The sequence below is a fragment of the Haliotis rubra genome, unplaced genomic scaffold, assembly GCF_003918875.1.
Source record: "Haliotis rubra isolate DU_JTF1 unplaced genomic scaffold, ASM391887v1 Scf550, whole genome shotgun sequence".
Lineage (NCBI taxonomy): Eukaryota > Metazoa > Mollusca > Gastropoda > Lepetellida > Haliotidae > Haliotis > Haliotis rubra.
In genome coordinates this window covers 700,914-718,660 of record NW_025767247.1, presented here as the reverse complement: position 1 = coordinate 718,660, position 17,747 = coordinate 700,914, and the positions used below count along the sequence as shown (strand labels likewise).

The 17,747-nt window shown below is 45.5% G+C and overlaps 2 protein-coding genes across 3 annotated transcripts; both read right to left on the bottom strand.

The window, feature by feature from the left end:
• Positions 1-1,194: 1,194 nt before the first annotated feature.
• LOC124253768 lies at positions 1,195-15,256 on the bottom strand. 2 transcript variants are annotated; one of them, XM_046687595.1, is made up of 3 exons: positions 15,128-15,256; positions 12,361-12,507; positions 1,195-2,422 (listed from the first exon to the last, which is right to left on the bottom strand). In XM_046687595.1, the coding sequence occupies exon 3, from the start codon at positions 2,370-2,372 to the stop codon at positions 1,272-1,274; it is 1,101 nt and encodes a 366-aa protein (XP_046543551.1). In that variant the 5' UTR covers positions 2,373-2,422; positions 12,361-12,507; positions 15,128-15,256; the 3' UTR covers positions 1,195-1,271. The 2 variants fall into 2 exon arrangements, with proteins under 2 accessions (XP_046543551.1, XP_046543550.1); XM_046687594.1 differs by lacking the exon at positions 15,128-15,256 and having other exon boundaries at positions 12,361-12,667.
• LOC124253762 (vegetative cell wall protein gp1-like) lies at positions 8,984-16,443 on the bottom strand. Its single transcript, XM_046687587.1, has 3 exons — positions 16,348-16,443; positions 12,380-12,507; positions 8,984-10,172 (listed from the first exon to the last, which is right to left on the bottom strand). The coding sequence occupies exons 1-3, from the start codon at positions 16,441-16,443 to the stop codon at positions 8,984-8,986; spliced, it is 1,413 nt and encodes a 470-aa protein (XP_046543543.1).
• Between the last annotated feature and the right edge of the window lie 1,304 nt (positions 16,444-17,747).

Sequence of the window (17,747 nt, the reverse complement as noted above, 5' to 3'; positions counted from 1 at the left end):
CACCCGGAAGATAAATAGTCTACCCAATACCCAGATAATCAATATTCTACATACATAAAGGGCCTACTTCTTTACCCATATACTAGATAGTCTACACCCACACCCGAAAGATAAATAGTCTACCCAATACCCAGATAATCAATATTCTACATACATAAAGGGCCTACTTCTTACCCATATACTAGATAGTCTACACCCACACCCGAAAGATAAATAGTCTACCCAATACCCAGATAATCAATATTCTACATACATAAAGGGCCTACTTCTTTACCCATATACTAGATAGTCTACACCCACACCCGAAAGATAAATAGTCTACCCAATACCCAGATAATCAATATTCTACATACATAAAGGGCCTACTTCTTTACCCATATACTAGATAGTCTACACCCACACCCGGAAGATAAATAGTCTTCCCCATACCCGGATAATCAATTTTCTACATACATAAAGGTCCTACTTCTTTACCCATATACTAGATAGTCTACACCCACACCCGGAAGATAAATAGTCTTCCCCATACCCAGATAATCAATATTCTACATACATAAAGGGCCTACTTCTTTACCCATATACTAGATAGTCTACACCCACACCCGGAAGATAAATAGTCTTCCCCATACCCAGATAATCAATATTCTACATACATAAAGGGCCTACTTCTTTACCCATATACTAGATAGTCTACACCCACACCCGGAAGATAAATAGTCTTCCCCATACCCGGATAATACATAGTCCACCCCATACCCGGATAATCAATATTCTACATACATAAAGGTCCTACTTCTTTACCCATATACTAGATAGTCTACACCTACACCCGGAAGATAAATAGTTTTCCCCATACCCGGATAATCAATATTCTACATACATAAAGGGCCTACTTCTTTACCCAAATACTAGATAGTCTACACCCACACCCGGATACCTGGATGATGAATACCTGGATAATAAATATTCTAAACCCACACCCGGATAAGAATTAGTCTACCCCCTTCCCGGATAATAAAGTTGACCCCATATCCGGATAATAAGCAGTCCACTCTATACCCGGACAATTCATTAGTTTACCCCATACCCAGATGATAAATAGTTTACCTCATACCCGGATAAGAAATACCCCGTACCTGTTTTATACATAGTCTACGCCGATACCCGGATTATAATCAGTTCACCCCCATATAGACTAAGACATAGTCCAAGCCGATACCCAGATTGTAAACAATTCACATATTTTTGTTGAACTGCAGCAATGAAAGCTTTTATTCAATGGATCTACTGTTTGACAGGGATAATCTAAGCTTTGTATGTTTGGTTGTTTTGCTCGTAGCAACAGCTATTTTACGGACTGGGCTTCCGTCTTTCTGAGTAACAGTATTACAGTTTACCTCTGACGGCTTCAACAGCTCAAGGTCAGAAGATCGCTGATTGTAAGGTCGTTTAACTGATTTCGAGTCCCCCTTTGTCGTGTCCTTATCACTGTCGGGCTTGCGGGTCCTGGCGAAGTTGTCATACGCATCACCATCAACAATTTTCATTTCAAATTTGTTTATCCATTGTTTATTGGGTCCGGAATTAGAAACACTTGTCGGGACTGTTTGACTGAAGGAGGAGCCCTCTAAAGCCTTCCGGCTGAGATCCTGATAGCGGGAGTTGTCGTGGCGGTTGAGGATGTCGGCGAGTGTCCGGCGGGTGTCTGTCGAGCAGTGAGTCGTGTGGCCAATATTGTCCGAGTTAACGTCCACCAGTGAACTACTGTCCCCATCACTGATATTCGACGGCGGCCTGCCTGGGATCTCCTGACGAACGTCCATTTCGGAGGACGTCTTTTTGATTCCGTCACAAGACTCGTTCTGACCTGACATGCGTGGAAGCCTCTCTGTGGTGAAGCCTGAACTATGGTGTCGACCTTTGCGCTTTTCTCTCGAGCATAATCTCAGAGATTTGGTCAATGGAATGTTTATTCCCTTTCCGAACACCCCCACCTCGCCCTTCAGTGACGGTATTGCGTCCCTTGTTTGTAGGTTAGTCCGGGTTCGGGTCAACTGTCGCATCAGCGAACCGTCCGTGAATGTCCCACTCATGAAACTATCCAGAAAATTAACGTCTCCTTGACTTTCAATCTCAGTTGACCTCAACCGGAAGGGAATGTTGGGGAGGGTGTCTCCTTGACCTTTCACTCCCCGGTGTTGTTTCTGGAATGACCAAAGGGTCTCTCGTTGTCTCTGACCGTCATCGCGGGGGGTATCGATGACGCACGAGCTGACCGTGGTCACGGCTGGACGTATAGAGGCGACTCTCGGGACAGCAGTGGTGGTGATGTTCGGGAAGTAATAGGTCTTCACCCCATCCATTGCCTTCATACCACGTGACACTCACAGAGCTGACCGATACACTGCACGGGAACCATCATCTGCAACAAAACACGTGATTTGAACAACGTAACATTCGAATGGTTCTAGATTCTTGTGACAGTTAGCCGCCCATCTAAGGATGCTGGTGGCAAACATTTGAATAGTTGATTTCGTTGGTGAGTGCTTTCTAAAAATACGTAACCTGATCTTCTACTTTTGGTAGCCAGGTTTGTGGCTGGAGTGTCTTTGACACTGTAAACGCCCACAGCATGGAATCAGTAGAAATACACATTTTGACAGGATCAGTGATAGGTAATAGCGCGAGTCACACAGCACTGAATGAAACATCACACTATATATCAGAGCACAGCAGATGTCATGCATCACAATAGATGTCATGCAACACAGTAGATGGCATGTAAAACAGCAGAAGTCATGCAACACAATATTTGGCATGCAACACAGTAGAAGGCATGCATCACAAAAGATGGCAGGCAACATAATAGATGTCATGCAACACAATAGATGTCATGCATCACAATAGATGGCATGCAACACAGTAGAAGGCATGCATCACAAAAGATGGCATGCAACATAATAGATGGCATGCAACACAATAGATGTCATGCATCACAATAGATGGCATGCAACAAAGTAGATGGCATGCATCACAATAGATGGCATGCAACACAGTAGATGGCATGCATCACAATAGATACCATGCATCACAATAGATGGCATGCAACACAGTAGATGGCATGCAACACAATAGATGGCATCCATCACAATAGATGGCATGCAACACAGTATATGGCATAAAAAGAGTAGAAGTCATGCAACACAATAGAAGTCATGCAACACAATAGATGTCATGCAACACAATAGAAGTCATGCGACACAGTAGATGTCATGTTATACAATAGAAGTCATGCAATATACTAGATGTCATGCGACACAGTAGATGTCATGCAACACAATAGAAGTCATGTGACACAGAAGGTGTTATGCAACACAATAGATGTCATGCAACACAATAGAAGTCATGCGACACAATAGAAGTCATGCAACACAATAGATGTCATGCAACACAATAGAACTCATGCAACACAGTAGATGTCAAGCAACACAATAGAAGTCATGCGACACAGTAGGTGTCATGCAACACAATAGATGTCATGCAACACAATAGGAGTCATGCGACACAATAGATGTCATGCGACACAGTAGATGTCATGCAACACAATAGATGCCATGCAACACAGTAAATATCATGCAACACAATATATATCATGCAACACATTAGATGTCATGCAACACAATAGATGTCATGCGACACAGTAGATGTCATGCAACACAATAGATGCCATGCAGCACAGTAACTATCATGCAACACAATATATATCATGCAACACAGTAGATGTCATGCAACACAATAGATGTCATGCAACACATAAGGTGTTATGCAAAACAATAAATGCCATGCAAAACAACAGATGTCATGGAACACAATAGATGTCATGGAACACAATAGATGCCATGCAACACAATAGAAGTCATGCAACACAATAGAAGTCATGCGACACAGTAGATGTCATGCAACACAATAGATGCCATGCAGCACAATAGAAGTCATGCAGCACAGTAGATGTCATGCAGCACAATAGATGTCATGGAACACAATATATGTCATGCAACACAATAGATGTCATGCAACACAATAGATGTCATGCAACACATAAGGTGTTATGCAACACAATACATGCCATGCAAAACGATAGATGTCATGGAACACAATAGATGTCATGCGACACAATAGAAGTCATGCGACACAGTAGGTATCATGCAACACAATAGATGTCATGCAACACAATATATGCCATGCAACACATAGATGTCATGCAACACAATATATGCCATGCAACACAATAGATGTCATGCAACACAATAGATGCCATGCGACACAATAGATGTCATGTGACACAGTAGATGTCATGCAACACAATAGATGTCATGCAACACAGTAAATATCATGCACACAATATATATCGTGCAACACAATATATATCGTGCAACACAGTATATGTCATGCAACATAATAGATGTCAAGCAACACAATAGATGTCATGGAACACAATAGATGTCATGCAACATAATAGGTTTCATAAAATACAATAGGTGTCATGCAAAACAATATATGTCATGCAACATAATGTATGCCATTGAATGCCGTAGATGTCATGGAACACAGTATATGTCACGGAACACAGTAGATGTCATGCAACACAATAGATGTCACGCAACACAATAGATGTCATGCAACACAATATATGTCATGCAACACAATGTATGCCATTGAACGCCGTAGATGTCATGGAACACAGTATATGTCACGGAACACAGTAGATGTCATGCAACACAGTAGATGTCATGCAACACAGTTGATGCCATGCAACATAATAGATGTCATGCAACACAATATATGTTATGCAACACAACAGATGCCATGCAACACAATATATATCATCCAACACAGTAGATGTCATGCAACACAATAAAAGTCATGCAGAACACTAGATGTCATGTGACACAGTAGATGTCATGCAGCACAATAGATGTCATGCAACACAATAGATGTCATGCAACACAGTAAATATCATGGAACACAATATATATCATGCAACACAGTAGATGTCATGTAACATAATAGATGTGATGCAACATAGAAGATGTCATGCAGCATAATAGATGTCAAGCAACACGATAGATGTCATGGAACACAATAGATGTCATGCAACATAATAGGTTTCATGCAGCACAATAGGTGTCATGCAACACAGTTGATGTCATGGAACACAGTTGATGTCATGGAACACAGCAGATGTCATGCAACACAATAGATGTCATGCAACACAATAATGTCATGCAACACAATAGATGTCATGCAACACAATGTTTGCCGTGGAACTCTGTAGATGTCATGGAACACAGTGTATGCCACGGAACACAGTAGATGTCATGCAACACAGTAGATGTCATGCAACACAGTTGATGCCATGCAACACAGTAGATGCCATGCAACACAGTATATGTCATGGAACACAATACATGTCATGCTACATAGTAGATCCATGCAACATAGTAGATGTCATGCAACACAATATATGTCATGCAACACAATATATGTTATGCAACACAATAGATGTCATGCAACACAATAGATGTCATGCAACACAATAGATGTCATGCAACACAGTAGATGCCATGCAACACAATAGACATCACACAACACCCTCCGTGACACACAGCACTAAGTTCCAAGCAACACAACATATAGAAGTTTTGAAACAGGGTAGACAGAGCGGCGGATAGATCACAGTTGCAACACACAATAAACACAGAGCAGAATAGCAGCTCACTCTCTTCCACATGGAACACATTATACGTCCAGTTTCTCCCTCTGTCGTTAGTTCAGTCGCTACACAGATGTTTCGTGCATGACGTCAACGTTACTCAACGCCTCCCTTGTTGACGGGTTAATCCTGGCTTAATACCCTAAATCCTTAATCACCTCAAGCTCCCATAATATCCTGGCATGGTTACACTTAAGTACACTGATTTGCCTCAATAGAGGAGGGCTCTGCTCTCCTGGTTACACGCATGTGTGTAACACCCGGCTGGCGAGAGATACTCTGCTACTGGTTTGTAATGGACTGACGACGGCAGAACGATTGGTCGGACATCGCCTTATGTCGTCGTGGTCTTTCCACTGGCCAGTGTTACAGGTCAACGGCCGACCCGCTGGCCGCTCTGATGAGTCTGGGTAGTGGCTGCTGATTTACTATAAATTTAAACTTGCTATTACATCTGTAGGCCGGGACAAACCACTAGATGAGACATGAGCAGTTTTGCGCTAACAATCACATTTATGGTGAGACAATAGCACGCTTGAAAACAACATCACAACACCCAACACACATAGACGTAACACAGATGTCACACTGTGACATAACACCGAGGACACACTGTGACATCACACACCGAGGACACACTGTGACATCACACACCGAAGACACACTGTGACATCACACACCGAAGACACACTGTGACATCACACACCGGGGACACACTGTAACAACACACACACACACACAGAGGAAACACTGTAACTTCACACACCGAAGACACACTGTGACAACACACACCGAGGACACACTGTGACATCACACCGAGGACACACTGTGACATCACACACTAAAACACACTGTGACATCACACACCGGGGACACACTGTAACAACACACACACAGGACACACTGTAACTTTACACACCGAGGACACACTGTGACATCACACACCTAGGACACACTGCCATCACACACAAATGACACACTGTGACATCACACATCAAGAACACACTGTGACATCACACACCGAGGACACACTGCCATCGCATACACAGGACACACTGTGACATCACACATCAAGAACACACTGTGACATCACACACCGAGGACACTCTGTGGCATCACACACAAATGACACACTGTGACATCACTCCTCTAGGACACACTGTGACTTCACACACAAAGGACACGCTGTTACCTCACACACCGAGGACACTGTGACATCACACACCGAGGACACACTGTAACATCACTCACCGAGGACACACTGTGACGTCACAAACAAAGGTCACACTGTGACATCACACACCGAGGACACACTGTGACATCACACAAATGCAATGAAGCAGTAATATAGCAGAGTGATAACATTTCCAATGTTCAGTGTTATGGATGATAGGTGTATGAGCAGATCATCTAACACATATATACACCTTTCAGAAAGTCATCAGATGTCAGACATTGTTTATTTGGGATTAAATTGTCTCAGTAAACTACAGATTTAATCACTACTGGCAGGGACTTTCTGAGCTTCTACTCGGTGTAGTGTTCAACCTCATCTCCCCTGAATAGAGCAATCTAATATCTCAGTAGGAATAGTCTCACGTGTAGACACGTGTAGACACGTGATGCTAATTCCGCGTGAGTTACACTCCCGACCAGGCCTTCTAAAGGTCGCTGTCTGTTCCTGCTGAATATCCAAACATAACCCCACATAAGTGTTTCCTGCTTCAATGCTTGTTAATGTAAGAACACATCCCACTGATGAGAAAATGCAACTTTCCAGCGACGCAAAACATCCCCAGAAGTCACACTTCTGATGAACTGCCACTGGATGCCGTGGATGTCACCCGTCTGATGAACTGCCACTGAACGGCGTGGATGTCATCCTTCTGATGAGCTAACACTGAACGGTGTTGATGTCACCCTTCCGATGAGCTGCCACTGAACGGCGTGGATGTCACCCTTCTGATGAACTGACACTGAACGGTGTTGATGTCACCCTTCTGATGAGCTGCCACTGAACGGTGTTGATGTCACCCTTCTGATGAACTGCCACTGAACGGCGTGGATGTCAACAATGGAGTGTGTGTCTCCTACGTACTGATGCTTGCAGTGGTATCCCTCATTCCCCCGTGGAGAGGCTGTGGGAGCATATTGTGTTCACGGTCATCAATAAGAGAAGAGGGCAGACTTAAACATGAACGGAATGAGCTACCTCCTGGCGGATGCGTGTTGTCAGTCCCACCGAGTGTACGTGTTGACGAGTTGAAATCGGATGAGTACCCCACATCGGGCAACTGAATACTCGACCTCTGGCCCGAACCAAGCATAGTTCGCATATAATCAATACAGGAACCTCACTTCAGCCTGACGGTGGCTGATTGGGCTTCAGTGATTACCTGGGCAGGTTCTGCTGCAAGCGGGTGATAATGGGGTTTGCACATACGTACTTATCTAATTATTTCCATGCAAGCAAAAGTTAACTAGTGTGTATTGTTAATACGTCTATGGCAAAATGAATAGTAGCTGTTGCCTCACGCCATTTCCTGGTTTTGTCGAGGCCTCGTCTTGACATCCATACCCACCTAACCCTCTATTGTATCACGAGCGCCCCTTCAAATGTCAAGTGTTTGGCAAATGGCAATTCAAGCTGTATACATTAATTATATTGTCAGAACCAGTTCAAATATCTCTCTTCCGACCTAAATATCTTACATACACATGTCGCTCTTGATCTCCAGGTCCGGCCGAAATTGATTGTATTATGTTTGTAATGGTCAAGTGTCCACAAGCAATATCAGTGATCGATGGTATACGATTAAAGACAAATCTTCATATCGTTGCCAGGAGAGCTTTGTGTGAGTTGTAATGCATGGTGAAGTTGTAAATATACACCATCTATATGTGCCCAATTACACGCAGACGGGGATCGCATACATTGTTCTTAGAATATGGAGTGGTGGCCTGACAGAGGCGAGGTGGGCTTACAAAGGTGGGGTGGGCTAACAGAGTGGGAATGGGCTGACAGAGGCGGGGTGGGCGGACAGGGCCGGGGTGGGCTGACAGAGGGGGATGGGCTGACAGAGGCGGGGTGGGCTGACAAAGATGGGGGGGTGGGCTTACAAAAGCGGGGCGAGCTGACAGAGGCGGGTTGGGTGGACAGGGCCCTGGTGGGCTGACAAAGACGAGGTGGGCTGACAGAGGCGTGGTGGGCTAACAAAGTGGGAATGGGCTGACAGAGGCGGGTTGGGGGGACAGGGCCGGGGTGGGCTGACAAAGGCGGGGTGGGCTGACAGAGGCAGGGTGGGCGGACAGGGCCGGGGTGGTCTGACAAAGGCGGGGTGGCCTGACAGAGGCGGGATGGACGGACAGAGGCAGGAGTGGGCTGACAGGGCCGGGGTGGGCTGACAGGGCCGGGGGTGGGCTGACAGAGGCGGGGTGGGCTGACAGAAGGGTGAAGGGCTGATAAAGGCGGGGTGAGCTGACAAAGGCGGGGTGGGCTGACAAAGGCGGGGTGGGCTGACAGAGGCAGGGGTGGGCTGACAGAGGCAGGAGTGGGCTGACAGGGCTGGGGTGGGCTGACAGAGGCGGGGTGGGCTGACAGAGGCGGGGTGAGGCTGACAGAGGCGGGGTGGGCTGACAGAGGCGGGGTGGGCTGACAAAGGCACAGTGGGCTGACAGAGGCAGGGTGGGCTCACAAAGGCGGGGTGAGCTGACAAAGGCGGGGTGAGCTGACAGAGGCGGGGTGGGCTGACAGAGGCGGGGTGGGCTGACAGAGGCGGGGTGGGCTGACAGAGGCAGGGGTGGAATGACAGAGGCGGGGTGGGCTGACACGGCCGGGGTGGGCTGACAAATGCAGGGTGGGCTGACAAATGCAGGGTGGGCTGACAAAGGCGGGGTGAGCTGACAAATGCAGGGTGGGCTGACAAAGGTGGGGTGAGCTGACAGAGGCGGGGTGGGCTGACAGAGGCGGGGTGGGCTGACAAAGGCAGAGTGGGCTGACAGAGGCAGGGTGGGCTGACAGAGGCGGGGTGGGCTGACAAAGGCGGGGTGAGCTGACAGAGGCGGGGTGGAATGACAGAGGCGGGGGTGGAATGACAGAGGCGGGGTGGGCTGACACGGCCGGGGTGGGCTGACAGAGGCGTGTTGGGCTGACAGAGGCGTGTTGGGCTGATAGAGGCGGGGTGGAAATGACAGAGGCGGGGTGGGATGACAGAGACGCGGGGTGGAATGACAGAGGCGGGGTGGGATGACAGAGGCAGGGGTGGGATGACAGAAGCGGGTCGGGATGACAGAGGCGGGGTGGGCTGACAGAGGCAGGGTGGGCTGACACGGCCAGGGTGGGCTGACAGAGGCGGGGTGGAATGACAGAGGCGGGGTGGAATGACAGAGGCAGGGTGGGCTGACAAAGGTGGGATGCACAAAGAGGGGGGTGATTTGGGGGACCACGGGTTTGAGTCATGTCTCTATTACGTATACTGTCGGTGACTTTGAGGTAATCCTTCTAATTAATTGTAATATTTCAAACAATGTTTCACCTGATAATTCCCCACTATGTCTACACTATGCTTCCTGCCATGCTTCCCCCAGTTTCTCACCCTATGACTGTCACTCGTCTCTCACTTTAAGATTCTCCCCATTTTAACTGTGATATTTTCTTTCATGTCTCACTTTAAGATTCTCCCCCTATGACTGTCACTCATGTCTCACTTTAACATTCTCACCCTATGACTGTCACTCATGTCTCACTTTAAGATTCTCCCCCTATGACTGTCACTCATGTCTCACTTTAAGATTCTCCCCATTTTAACTGTGATATTTTCTTTCATGTGTCACATTATGATTCTCTCCCCTGTTTCGCCCTGTGTTTCTTTCTCATGGTTCACCCGATGTTTCTCTCTATGATTCTATCAGGTGTCACTTTGATTCTTCAACACCCATTGTCAGCGTCTATATCATGACTATAAGTTATTCAACCTCCATATTAATCTACATATCAACTACCAAGTATCACATGTCTATGTCCCAGTATATTAACTACATCATACCACGTATCACATGTCTATGTCCCAGTATATTAATTACATCATACCACGTATCACATGTCTATGTCCCAGTATATTAACTACATCATACCACGTATCACATGTCTATGTCCCAGTATATTAACTACATCATACCACGTATCACATGTCTATGTCCCAGTATATTAATTATATCATACCACGTATCACATGTCTATGTCCCAGTATATTAATCTATCATATACCACGTATCACATGTCTATGTCCCAGTATATTAACTACATCATACCACGTATCACATGTCTATGTCCCAGTATATTAACTACATCATACCACGTATCACATGTCCAGGTATATTAACTACATCATGCCACGTATCACATGTCTATGTCCAGGTATATTAACTACATCATACCACGTATCACATGTCTATGTCCCAGTATATTAATTATATCATACCACGTATCACATGTCTATGGACCGCCTCCGTGGTGTAGTGGTTAGAGCGTCCGCCGGGAGAGCGGAAGGTCGAGGGGTCGATCCCCGACCGCCTCATACCAAACGACGTTAAAATATGGTACTTGTTGGTCCCAGCCTAGCGCTCGGCCTTTATGGGTACAACAAGGACTGGTCGGCTCGGAGACAGTATAATGAGTCTGAGTCGGGTATTAATGCTTCACTGCGGTATGGTATATCGGTGGGTTAGCACTATAAAACCAGCTTAAGTCTGGGCTAGTACAAGCAGCCGCACATACATATACACACTCATGCACGGTGTCATATGAGCGAAATATTCTCAAGCACGATGTTAAACCCAATTTCACCTTACCTCACATGTCTGTGTCCCGGTATATTAACTACATTCTATCAAGTATCAGATGTCTGTGTCCCAGTATATTAACTACATCATACCACGTATCACATGGCTATGTCCGGAATATTATGCATAAGCCCCTCTCCAGGTGTCTTGTCCATATTTTCCTAAGAATCCATGTGTATATCCATGTATATTAATTATGTTGTACCAAAGTGTCTATGTCAAGGTATACTCATTATATTTGCCATACAATACCTGTTTATCCAAGTATATTTCCTCACCAAGTAATACAGGCAAGTCGGACGTCAAGGGGTACAAACACGGACCTCAAGGGGTACAAACACGAACATCAATGGGTACAAACACGGACGTCAAGTGATACAAACACGGACATCAAGGGTTACAAACACGGACGTCAAGTGATACAAACACGGAAGTCAAGGGGTACAAACCAGGCCTGGGAAACTCTCAAGCATTAAACCTGCTCCGAGTGAACCAAATACGGATATACACACTATGATTTTCCTTAACAGTAGATTTTTTGTGTAATAACATGAAACTGACTAGTGCGAATAACTGGGACATTCATGCTTCGCCCGTAGGTACCCATGTAAATGGCTCGTGTCAGTTTGAATCCAATCTCCTCTAGTAATACTAATGCATCACAGTGTTGGTTTAATCACATAGACAGCAATAGCTTCAACAGGGAACTCTGTCATACTCCACGTCGTGCTATCATGTGTCCTTACCTTGTACACACTGACGTACAGTCCCTCCAGTGTTCCCTCCAACTGATGGCTGCTCACAAACAGCGTTCCCCGGAGACGCTGTTCCCGGAAGGTGGCCGCCGACAGAAGACCTGGATACCACACAGCAGCCCACCTCGAACCAATCACCTGGAACACATCCAGCACACACGTGACAACCGACCAGCGTAGCTAGGTTCGTAATAGATGTGAGTATTTCAGTTCTCAATCCGTGGGTAGATGCATAACATATGACCAGTTGGCCCCGTCCCCGAGCTTAACGCCATGGTTCTACTTCACGGATTAACTCCAGCAATCGCTGCCTGATTGAGTGTGTATTGTGCAGCTCGTTTGTCAAGCGTGACGAATCTTCAAGGTATCAGGCAGGAAAAGTAATATTGAAATGTCTGTTTGATACTGATGTTATCATACAGAGACCACCCAGTTCCCCCAGCGCGTCGCTCTCTATACACAACTGATCAATACTTGTAATTACGCAGTCATTGAGAAGGCAAACAAACGTTATGGTAACAATTGAAATCTGTGAGTACGACATCGACCGGTGGCGAGGGACGTCTTCAGAAGTCGTCAGCGTACAGTAACAGAAAGTAGACCATATGCCTTCTTGCCATACATAGCAACCATGGGTCTGGAGACACTATCTCCTTCCATGTGCCTGTAGCGTGTGAGGTGTCGCCGTCTTCCCTTCGAAGACTGATTGACGTGGCTACAACACTGATGATTTGGACACAATGGGGGCCCCAGACGGACCTTAGTGATGCAGGAAACATGAAAGCATTGCTAGCAAGTAGGATACACAGAGATAAGTGTCCCTTTACACGGAGATAAGTGTCCCGATACATGGGGATAAGTGTCCCGATACACGGAGATAGGTGTCCCCATACACGGAGATAAGTGAACCGATTCATGGGAATAAGTGTCCCGATACACGGAGATACGTCTCCCACATACACAGGGATTAGACTCCCCTATACACAGTGATAAGTGTCTCTGATACACGGAGATAAGTGTCCCTGATACACGGAGATAAGTGTACCTGATACACGGAGATAAGTGTCCCCCATACACGGAGATAAGCGTCTCTGATACACGGAGATTAGTGTCCCGATACACGGAGATAAGTGTTCCAAATACGCTGAGATTAGTCTCCTCAATACACGGAGATAAGTGTTTCTGATACACGGAGATAAGTATCCCCAATACACGGAGATTAGTGTCCCGATACGCGAATATAAGTGTTCCCCATACACGGAGATAAGTGTCCCCAATACAAGGAGATACGTCTCCCTGATACGCAGAGATATCTGTCCCTTAAACACAAACATAAGTCTCCCCCATACACGGAGATAAGTGTCCCCATACACGGAGATTAGTGTCCCGATACAGGGAGATAAGTCTCCCCGATACACGGAGATAATATAGATCATAATATAGATCATTTGTAATGCGCTTGACTCCACAACACTTGGCCATGCTCTAAGCGCAAACACAAGACAGTCAGTAGCGAAGAAAAAGAAATGTCTTTAGATGAGATTTGAAACTTGAGAGAGCGGGAGCAGATTTGATGTCTGTAGGGAGAGAGTTCCACAGGCAAGCAGCTGAATGTTTGAAGAATCTATGTCCGAAAGTTTTGAGTTTATATGGAGGCACAACAATAAGTGATTGATCGGCAGATCTGAGATTCCTCGGTGGGACGTAGGGTGAGACAAGGGCTTGGAGATAGCGTGGAGCAGTTCCATTTAGTACTTGGTAAGTTAGAGTTAAAATCTAAACTCTATTCTTTCCCTAATTCTCGACCAGTGGACACTCTCAATACACGAAGATAAGTCTCCCCGATACACGGAGATACGTCTCCCCGATACCCGGATATAACTCTTCCCAATACACGGAGATAAGTGTCCCCGATACACGGAGATAAGTGTCCCGATACACGAAGATAAGTGTCTCCTATACACGGAGATAAGTGTCCCAATACACGGAGATAAGTTTCCCCGATACACTGAGATAAATGTCCCCCATACATGGAGTTAAGTGTCCAGATACAAGGAGATAAGTGTCCTGATACAAGGAGATAAGTATCCTGATACACAGAGATAAGTCTCCCCCATACACGGAGATAAGTGTCCCCCATACACGGAGATAAGTTTCCACATACACGGAGAGACGCCTGCCCGAAAAATGGAGATAAGTGTCCCGATACACGGAGATAAGTCTCCCCAATACACGGAGATAAATGTCCCCGATACACTGAGACAAGTCTCCCCGATACACGGAGACATGTGTCCCCCATACACGGAGATAAGTGTCCAGATACAAGGAGATAGGTCTCCCGATAAACGGAGATATTTGTCCCCGATACACAGAGATATGTGTCAAGATACACGGAGATAAGTGTCCCGATACACAGAGAATAGTGTCCACCATAAACGGCAATAAGTGTCCCCCATACACGGAGATACGTCTCCTCAATACACGGAGATAAGTCTCCCCCATACACGGAGATAAGTCTCCCCGATACACGGAGGTAAGTGTCCCAATACACAGAGATAAGTGCCCCCGATAGACCCCCACCTATGCCTTGAAACTGTACGTCAACACTGAAGCCTGATTCCGCAAAACATAGTTGATGTTGGTGATGGTTACGATGGCGTTGGAGGCACAGCCATCATCAAGCCAGAGTTACATCCTGAATCTTAAATCCACTCTTGTAACGCCGAAGATCTCAGGAAGCAACAAACCTTCCACCTACCTTCCAGTCCTGAGGCCCATATGAAACAATGTCTTCCCGTATATTGGGTCCTATTTGAGCAGGCGTTGGGTAATGGACTATCGATTAGCACCAGGTACAATATCAATACCGTAGGCTGCCTGAGAAGCTCGTCTAATGAACACCTGTGTAGATGGAGTACAAGATAATATTCACTGATCACGAACAGACTTTTGACACGAACACCGGGATACACATCATACGTGGGTTACAACAGCGACGAGTGAGACAGGCCTGTGTTTGCACGCCACACAGTGTACTAATGATAGTTACTGGCTATCTTTGAACTGTTTGAGGTGAGAGATCCCGCATGTAAGGTTTGAGTTTGGTTAGTGTATATCGGTGGTCGAGATGAATACCCCACAGACAAGACAGGCGGCATTGACAACAGAATATTATCCCCTCTTCAATTACAGGGGCGTTCATTGTGTCCGTCTTTTGTTGGTGAGATATTGTATTGTAACCTTGTGCTACGGGTTGTTTTTGGTTGTGGTTCAGCAAATGTGCCGTATTGTCAGGACAAATTTCATATAGACCATGATCAAAACAACCCATGTCGTTCATCGAACTTCTCTCATCGATATTTACTTATACGTGTACATCTAATATAACTGCCACAAATCTCCACCCAGTGCCTCTCGTCGACAGTCAATACTTATGCAGTTATTCATAGATCTAAAGTAAATGTCGGCAAACTTAGGGTTAACTGGGGCGTGACAACAGATCAAGATGGAGGAGTCTACTGCTGGTCCACGTTCAGTAAAGGTCCTTGCCCATATATGCACGTGCTTCGGTCGTGGGCATCTCCAGTGCAATACGTGTACCCGGCATACATCAAACATCAAGATTCAGTAAACTGTCCTCGTAGATCATTAACTTGGAATATCTGTTGAGTGCTTTGTTGATAAGCAAATATGATGCCTTCTCAACTGTCAACTGCTCAATCATGGCAAGTTATTGGTACTTGTGTGCAGAATGCCGGCATATCACTGAGGGCTATTGCAAGACATGTTGGTTGGCATCCATCGATTGACCAGAAAACATCAGTATAGTAAAAATGTTAAGGACTATCAGCAGTCGACAACGGGAGACAACTCATAGGGTGGAGGCGTTGTCTCTCACATGGCGGCAAACTGGACCATGTGACGACCAGACAAAACCTAACCATCCTAGGCAAGGTTGTTATACCACATTTCGCTGACCATCCTCTGACCACAAGGCCAGTCTTCGTGGACGACAATGTTGGGCAACATCGTGCACTTGTCGTTGGTGATCCCTACGTCAAGAGGCGGTAGCATCTCGTTGTTAGCTGACCAGGAGTGCAAGTCCCATACAGAATATTTGCGACATGATGGGTGGCGGGATACGTCAGAGGCATCCTTCATATGTCAACGTCAGGTTCAATGTCTGACACAGTTAGTGAGGAGAAGGGTCAGGGAAGCTACTGCAGCTTGGTATACCAGATATTGACAATATGTCTTCTTTGAGTGGCATTGTTTACAAGCTGGGGAGTAATATGCAGACAAACTTTATGGATAAACAACTTCTTTATTCGGTAGATGCTACGTTTTGACACAGGTTCATATTTCGTTGCCAAGCAAGTAATGGTAACATATTGCTAGTAGGAGGTGTTGCGATACACTGTATATACTTCCTGTTAGTTGATGGTCACATGTTGATAGTAAGAGGTGTTGCGATATTCTGTGTATACTTCCTGTTAGCTGATGGCAACATGATGACAGTAGGCGGTGTTGCGATATTCTGTGCATACTTCCTGTTAGTTTATGGTAACATGATGATAGTAGGAGGTGTTGCGATATTCTGTGTATACTTCCTGTTAGCTGATGGTAACATGGTCACAGTACGAGGTGTTGCGATACTCTATGTATACTTCCTGTTAGTTGATGGTGACATGTTGATAGTAGGAGGTGTTGCGATACTCTGTGAATACTTCCTGTTAGTTGATGGTAACATCTTGATAGTAGGAGGTGTTGCGATATTCTGTGTATACGTCATGTTAGTTGATGGTAACATATTGATATTAGGTGGTGTTGCGATATTCTGTGTATACTTCCTGTTAGTTGATGGTAACATACAGTTGATAGTAGGAGGTGTTGCGATATTCTGTTTATACTTCCTGTTAGTTGATGGTAACATATTGATAGTAGGAGGTGTTGCGATATTCTGTGTATACGTCATGTTAGCTGATGGTAACATATTCATAGTAGGAGGTGTTGCAATATTCTGTGTATACGTCATGTTAGTTGATGGTAACATATTGATAGTAGGAGGTGTTGCGATATTCTGTGTATACGTCATGTGAGTTGATGGTAACATGTTGATAGTAGGAGGTGTTGCGATATTCTGTGTATACGTCATGTTAGTTGATGGTAACATATTGATAGTAGGAGGTGTTGCGATATTCTGTGTATACTTCCTGTTAGTTGATGGTAACATATTGATAGTTGGAGGTGTTGCGATACTCTATGTATACGTCCTGTTAGTTGATGGTAACATGTTGATAGTACGAGGTGTTGCGATACTCTATGTATACGTCCTGCTATTAGAACGGGACCTGCCGGGGATGCGGGACCCAAGGCTC

Excerpts from the sequence above, each read along its gene's own strand:
- LOC124253768 (XM_046687595.1), bottom strand. The coding sequence starts at position 2,372 with ATGAAGGCAATGGATGGGGTGAAGACCTATTACTTCCCGAACATCACC.
- LOC124253762 (XM_046687587.1), bottom strand. The coding sequence starts at position 16,443 with ATGCTACCGCCTCTTGACGTAGGGATCACCAACGACAAGTGCACGATG. Across the intron at positions 12,508-16,347 it reads GGCCTTGTGGTCAGAGGATG|GTGATTGGTTCGAGGTGGGC; the intron begins GTCAGCGAAATG and ends GATGTGTTCCAG. Across the intron at positions 10,173-12,379 it reads GAGGGAACACTGGAGGGACT|CCCACCCTGCCTCTGTCATT; the intron begins GTACGTCAGTGT and ends CACCTTTGTCAG.